General features: G+C 37.5%; 1 protein-coding gene across 1 annotated transcript; it reads left to right on the top strand.

Moving 5' to 3' along the window:
- Nucleotides 1-689: 689 nt before the first annotated feature.
- Nucleotides 690-2717, top strand: PRR32 (proline rich 32). Its single transcript, XM_005594529.3, has 2 exons — nt 690-841; nt 1632-2717. Exons 1-2 carry the CDS (start codon nt 822-824, stop codon nt 2506-2508), a joined length of 897 nt encoding a protein of 298 aa, XP_005594586.3. The 5' UTR covers nt 690-821; the 3' UTR covers nt 2509-2717.
- The last annotated feature ends 5416 nt before the right edge of the window (nt 2718-8133 follow it).

Raw genomic sequence — 8133 nt, forward strand, 5'->3', positions numbered from 1 at the left:
ACGAGGTCAGGAGATCGAGACCATCCTGGCTAACACAGTGAAACCCCGTCTCTACTAAAAATACAAAAACTTAGCCGGGCGAGGTGGCAGGCGCCTGTAGTCCCAGCTACTCGGGAGGCTGAGGCAGGAGAATGGCGTGAACCCGGGAGGCGGAGCTTGCAGTGAGCTGAGATCCGGCCACTGCACTCCAGCCTGGGTGACAGAGCAAGACTCCGTCTCAAAAAAAAAAAAAAAAAAAAAAGGAAGAGTTCTTGTTTCATCTTCACAGATAGAAAAGCAATTTACCCCCAAACTTTCGTTCCCCATCAAGTTAATAATATGCATCCCCAAACTGGAAGTTTAAATTACAATTTTAGGCACAGTCCTCTGCTGAATGCGTTTCCAGATTTGAGGAGACTTGACAACTACCTTGTATAAACTAAAACTTCATAAATAGCTCTTTAAAAAATATCACGCTTCCATGATTCTTCTAAATCTTTCTTGAAACGATTTGTCTTTCCAACTGCCCTGCATCAGAATTATTGTAGTGAATGGCTTTACCATCCATCTACTACTGTGCAAACACCAGTCCCACATTTAAGTTCAAAGGCGTGTCACAGATTCATCCCCACCCCTCCCCACTCCTTTTCTCCCTCCCTTCCTTAGCAACTGGTAACCCCAGAAAGATAACTCCAAATCTAGAAAGAAGCAGTTGGTCCCTGGCTTCATTCGAGTTGCCAAGCCTCTAAGGCAGAAGCAGGAGTCATTTCTCCACACCGAGCTGGCCTGTTCAGCGGGTTATCTCCACCACCTCAGGAAAGCTATCCTGATCAAATTTCTGCATGGCTTGTATTGAAAACGTGTAAGTACAAAACCCAGTACAACTGTTTAATTTTGAAGGCAAAGTCAGTTTGAATTGCTTTATTGTGTAACTGGGACAGGGATGAGTGGATTGGAGGAAATGTGGGAGGAAATCAGAGACAAAAACTTGAAGGATATAAATTTAGTTACGAAGAATACTGGATTTAAGAGTGGCAACTTTGAAGTGTAATTTTGAAAGAAAATTTGCAAAGCCCTAGTCTAAACAGTGGGGTTTAAACATGAGGAAATTGTTACTCTAGGGTGTGGTGTTGGTTGAATGAAAGGAATTTTTAACAAAATTTGGTGTGAGTGTTGAATGATACCTCAAGAAGAGAAACTTGTGTTTGTTAACATAATTAACTTTTCTTTGACTTCTGTGAAGAAAAATATATTTTACTTTGGAAGACATACCAGAACAATCTTGCCAGAATCTGAATGCCAGGATTAGTGAATCATAGATCCTAGAGAGAATTGAAAAAGCTGGTATTTTCTATTATATGCTTACTATTGAGTTATGTGCGTCTTCTAAGTTTCCTTGCTGCCTTGTGGAGGTGGGGAAATGAGGAAATAGGTCACTGAGTAGTCATGAAGGGTAATCTTGTAGCCTAGTACTAAAGAAGCCACCTGGGAAGAGGCCAGTGCACTGAGCAAGTATTTGGCTACACATAGGGGAGAGGGCACTCCCTTTTTCCCTGGTATATTTCAGTGAGCTCAGTCAATTACATATTTTATCTATTTTCTGGTCACTGCATTTCCATTTTTATTAGCTGTTTGATTTCTTTTTTTGCAAGCCTTGGAGGGCACGCCCCTTCACCCTTGGTAGTAGCTGTGGACAAAAATGGGAACCAGGAGCTGCACCTCGATATGCCCCTGCAATGTCTGAGTTCCAAGCCGGAGGATGACACAGAGCCCTGGGGTCTACCTCAAGTACTGCTGAGACCTTCCGTCAATGTGCTGACTGATCTGGCTAGCGAGCAACCGGAGTGCCCCTCTGAGAGAACAGGATCCTGCATTCCTGTTCATAGTTTGAGAGCTCTTAGACACCCCTATGGGCCACCACCTGCTGTTGCAGAAGAGTCCCTAGCAACAGCAGAAGTAAATAGCTCTGATGCACTGGCAGGCTGGAGGCAGGAGGGACAGGATGCTATTAATGTGTCCTGGGAAGTCTCTGGCAGCCCTCCTGCGCTGATAGTAGGGGGCACAAAGGTCAACAATGAGGGCACTAAGAGAGGGAGTAATAATGCAAGGTTGTATGTGGCTTTGCCACGAGGTAAAGGGTTCTGTTCACCCAGGGGCCCACAAGTGAGAGGCCCTTCACATATTACCACCCTTAGATCAGGGATAGTAATGGAGGTGCCTCCCAGAAATACACGAATAGCCTGCAGAGGAAAGCTGGCTCATGTTTCTTTCCCACTCGGGGACCCATGCCACCCCATGCATAATTGGCCAAGGCCTATCCCGTTGTCTTCCAGTACTCCAGGTTTACCTCCTTGCTCTGCTGCTCATTGTTTCATCCCTCCTCGACCTCCGATTTTCAATCCATTTATTGCTTTGCTTCTTCCTTTTGCTCCTCCTCCAATATTTCATCCTCCACTGCCTTCTTATTTTGTCCATTTCCATTCTGGGGGAATGCCAGCTCCTGCATCACCCAACAGAGAGCACAGCTGATGGCAAAAAGGAAGGGTGAAAAAAGGGTTGTGGAAAGAGGTGAGAGGTGAAAGTTATTCATATATGCTTTTATATTTGAAACCTCGTACCCGTCCACACTCTGTTTAGCACGAATGTGCCCTGTTTGAAGCCTTGTACTCTCCCACACTCTGTTAAGCACTAATGTGCCCTACATACTGGAGATTCAATAAAGATTGTAAACTTTGAAATGTTGTAAATTATTTTTCAAAATACCACCGCAGGAACCAAAGCCTTGGATTTTGTATTCTATCTTTAAGTAATTAAAGCAGAAACAACCCTGTCAGTGTTTTCTAAATAGCTTAGTTAAATGACTGTTACTATTTTCTACTGAGTTGTCTTGTAGTGTGACTGGGGAAGGGTGGTTAGGTTCTTCCTAGGCCAAGGCTAGATTGGGGAGTCTCTATTTACCCAAGACTATAAGGGGTGCTCAGAACTGGATGGCTTAATTAAGAAAAGGTTCATAAAGGCAGCCCAAAGTCCAGATAATAGAGAAAAATGAACAAATGGTAAAAGAAGCCAGATGAGATTGAGGTGAGAGTAATAGAGTCAACATTTAGCAGTCACAGGCAGAACCAAGTTGAAAAGTCAGGAAAGTAGGAGGAGGGAAGATGGAAGCATATTCTTAGACCACTGCTTCAACACGAACTGGTGTTTGTGTTTCAACTTTTCCTTGTTGCTAATTACATAGTATATATAGCTCTGGCTCAATAAGAGTTCAAAATCAAGGTGGAACGGGACTGATCCTTTCACCCTTTGTCTCAACAAAGAGCTTACTATATGTGTTAGTCCATTCCCACACTGCTAATAAAGACATACTCAAGACTGGGTAATTTATAAAGAAAAGAGGTTTAATTGACTTACAGTTCCACGTGGCTGGGAGGCCTCAGGAAAATTACAATTAGGTCAGAACGGGAAGCAAACACGTACTTCTTTACATGGCAGCAGGAAAGAAAAGTGCAGAGTGAAGGTCGGGGAGGCACTTATAAATCTGACAGATCTTGTGAGAACTCACTCATTATCACGAGAACAGCATGAAGATAACTGCCCCCATGATTCAATTACCTCCCAGTGGATCCTTCCCAAGACAGACACATGGGGACTATGGGAACTACTATTCAAGATGAGATTTGGGTGAGAACACAGTCAAACCATATCACTATATGCTCAAAACTTTGAAGTGCAAATGAAAATACTTTACTCACATGGAAATATTTTTCTCAGATACTGCTGTGTTTGTATTCCTCATAATTTGTTACAGCACCCCATTATAATGATGGTTCTGAGAGATTATCAAAATGTTCAGATGAGAGCTTTTAAAATTTCAAGTAACAAAAATAAGAATGCAGCATGCAGTGTGAAAGGATGTACATTTTGACAGCTGTATAACAATTCACTATATAGTAAATGACCTAAAACATAGTGCCATTGTACATGAACAACCAGTCAACTAGAAATGTCTGAGGAGGATGTTTATTCAAATAAGCATTTTTAATATTCTGTGCTGATACTGTAGGTGATTTAACCAGTTAGACAGAGGTTGAAAAAACCTGCCAGAGACAAAAACTAATAATGAATTTTTAGCACCAACAAAGAGTCATTTCTACTCTGGTGAGAAGGACACATAGATTCATTAAGTTTCTTTTTTTGTTAGAAAAAATAATAAGTCATTCTAAATGTACAGGTGGTATTCTAAGGTTTAGCAGGAATATCTGGATAGTGCCTGATAGAATTCCTCTCACCCCATGTATTTCCTGAAACTGTCATGATTCCACCAATTCACTCTGGTGGATTGAACAGAAGTATTCAGCACATCTTTGTACAGCTGCTCATGATAAGGTAGCTTAGTCCTAGTGTACTAAATATTTATTGAATTTTAATCCTTATGAACAGAGAAGTAGGTCATCAAAATCTCTTTGGAGCCAGATGTTTAAAGATGTTTGGAGAAGAAATCAAGTCATCATGTCAATGGTAGTGCTACGTCCCTAGAGAGTTGCCGAAAGGTGTAATTGACAGCAGGACAGGATTCGTTTTCCTGCTCAAAGGAAGGAAGTAGCTCAGATCAACACTCAGAAAAACTTAGCTTACAATTAATTAAAGAAATCCATGACGAATTGACTAGAACAAGCAAGTGACATCAATACAATTGGCTGCTTTTCAACTCTCTTTTCTCTTTCCTCACCCTGTGTGTGTTTTTTAAAAATATATTCTATGTCATGTCTAAACACTGAATACCAATAGTAAGCAATAATGAACACCTATTAGCAAATTGAGACACCGAAGTTTTATTTATACCTCTGAGGTGCAGGATAAATATGTTTTCTTTAGTTTATGAAGAGTTCTGTGCCTATAAAACCAGTTTCAATGGATGCAAGCATGAAATAAGCCTGGAATCCTGCTATTAAATGCAAATGTAATGCAAATATTTTTGTTTATACATGGCTTCTGCATGGAAATACTGTATTACTTTGTTATCACACATGAAAGTATCCTGAATGACAGCAAAACATCTGTTTTTAAACTAACAAGTCACTTTAAAGTTGTTTTTAAAAATTATTCTGGTAGAATGTGATCCATATTAATCCTAAACCATAACATGATATTCATTTTGGAAAGCACTCACAAAGTAACGTATTCAACACTCTTGAATATATATTATTTATTTTTATTCTCTGTGGCTTAAACAGATTCTAGTCACAAAAGAGAAAGATGAACATCAACAAAGTAGTCCTTTCTTCTGGTAATAATGATAACGGGTTAAGTATTTCCTATTTGAAGCTATAATCATTGTCACAAGAAGATTCATGTTATACTGTTTATTATTTATAGTTCTCATTATATTCCTTGTCACAAGACTGTAGCATCAGAATTTTAATGTCCTATATATTCTCTAGAAGATAATAATAAACTCTACAACACTGACCTTTTACATGTCTACAGTATGATTCATTAGCCATTTCTATTTTTCACTGTTTACAACTTCTGTAGCATGGGTGCAAAAGGTACACATACAGCCAATGAAAGTGCAGAATACTGAAAAGGTTGAAGTTCAAAGTTATGAAATATTTAAAGTTTATAGTCTTTCATAAACTAGAATGCCATTAACATTATGCCTCATTCTTCTGAGAATTATTACAACAAAAAAACTAAACAGGACCAAATTATTTATTTTCACTGGAGTCTTAAGGTTGAAATCACAGTGCTATCTTTCTCCACCATGAAACAAGAGGCTCACTGTGAGGTTGTCACTAAATAACTGGGTAGCACATATATAATGGGAGAGAAGAAAATCATTCCATAACTATTATGTAGTACTATAACAACGGCTGTGCATTATTCATTGTTACTGAGAGATAATTTTTAAAGTCCCTAAATAATGGGCTATGTAAAATGACCCTATTTCAAGACAAATGAGCCAAAGTCAGAGTCAAAATATATTTTATACAGGTAAAAAACATAATGTCAGGTCAAAGGCTAATTTCATAGCTACCACAAAACCTTAAATGTCTTCTTTATAATGAGATGGATTGAGTGATATTCCCATATAAAGATAAGGAGATAAGACTGAATTAAGTAAAATAGTTCATCTTTTTCTCTTTGGTGATATTACTTGTTGTCTTATAATAATAATGTATAGCATTTATCAAATCAAGTCTAGATTTGAGAAGTTAGAGAAATTGTGCTTCATCATGCAATCTTTCTCTTAAGTGCTTGAGAAGGTGCTACTCTTGCTAAACAATGATTAAATAAATGCACTTTCTCACTTTTATGAAAGTGACTTGGCTATTTCTTTTTGGGAATGAAAGGGTGTGCTGTATTATTTTATACAGGTAAACTATATTTTTCCTCAACTCTGAAAATTCCCTTCCTCATGTAAAACAAAACAATATAAATAAAGCCCATAAATGCATCAATCCTGCAACAAAGGACTTTATCCATCTAATCATGCTTGATCATAAAATTTGCTTGGAAAATTATACTTGTAACTGATTCATCAAACACCCCGATTATAAAAACTGTGACTCAGAGGTAAAGCAGCACAGGGAGTATGGGGGAATTGATGGATGGTGTTTGCACATGTGACAAAGAGAAGAACAGATGGAGAAAGACTGAAGATTAAAAATAGAGGGGGTAGGGACACAGTCAGTTAAGAAGATACAAAATTCTTTAGAACAGGAAGCAGCTGCAAATTGGAAATACTATGGGAAAAATAATAAATTTGGATGTGGCAGAATATAATCCAGAGAAAAAAGGGTGAGGTGGTTTGAAAAAAAGTAGTGTTACATATTAAATGTTTCATGACAGAAAAATCTATGTGCAAAAGCCACAGATTTGAGGGCGTGGGGATGAGGTGATTAGAGAAATATTATCCAGTCTTCTTAAAAGTGAATTCATCACCACTGCTTCATTCCTTCCTATAAATATCTCTCCTTAGATAGCAGTCAATCTCACATTCCCTATGCCAAACTGGAAACACTTTCTGGTTTAGGTTTCATTAATCCACCAAACAAGCCTAGACAAACAAACACATCATCATCCAGGTTAACTTCGTTGGTGATGTGGGTATGCAATGAATTGGGCTCAAACAAGAACATGTTTTCCTTAAAGTTCTCAAATATACCAGATCTTCATTTTTTAAATTTAAACTTTAATAACTTTCCTCTAGTGAGGTACACTGATGATTTTCTAATTTTGTCTTTTATTCCTCCCCACAAAATTATAATTTCTTAGGTAGAATTGCTGACATTATTTAAGCACACTTTATCCAGAAAACAAGTAATCTATTATGTTCACCAGGGGAATATTCATACCTACTTTTGGTAAAAAATTCATTTTATTAATCCTCATTGATACTTGATAGCTAATTAACAATGCATTCTATAATAAATAAGTGAAGGCAGTGTTTAATGATCTAAATAAAAGGTTGATTATCTATAAATAGAGCAGTTTTAAAAATGTATTAGTAATTAGTCACATCTGGAGAAAAATAGTCCAACATAATGTTTCATAGTTTAAAACTACCTATGAGATAGTCTATAAAGATCATCAGTAAAACCATGGATAATTCCATGTCTAGAAAACAATACGAGTTTAAAAATAATCTCCTTAGGGTTTATATGAGCTGTTAAAGCTTCAGTACTAGATATTTTCACAAATCAGTTGCAATTTGTATGCATCCCAAAGTGTCCAAGTTTATAGTTAATGTTGCTAACCTTACGAGTAGAATGAACTCATGAACATGTCATTTCAAAACAGTGTAAAAGCTCATTTCTCCTTTATTCATTGTATATGAAGTGAAGTTATATAAGGAAAGTGGTAATTACAATGCCTAAATGTTGTTCTTTATACTTAACTTGATGTTATTCTTTTAACATGGCCAGCAATGGAGGCTGCAAAGGAAAATCAACCCTTGACTGAAAACTGGTAAAAAGTCATTCAATTTTGAGTCTTAGGCTTTTCTAGCCAAAACAAACAAGCAAACATAACAAAGTATAAAGCAAGGAATCCATGGGCTTTAAAATTATTTATTCAATCTGCCTTTATTAAATGTAAAATACATTCAATAAATACTCTCCCTAGGGTGCAATCGAAAATTAAAATGAAATA

Source organism: Macaca fascicularis, chromosome X (genome assembly GCF_037993035.2).
Source record: "Macaca fascicularis isolate 582-1 chromosome X, T2T-MFA8v1.1".
Taxonomy (NCBI): domain Eukaryota; kingdom Metazoa; phylum Chordata; class Mammalia; order Primates; family Cercopithecidae; genus Macaca; species Macaca fascicularis.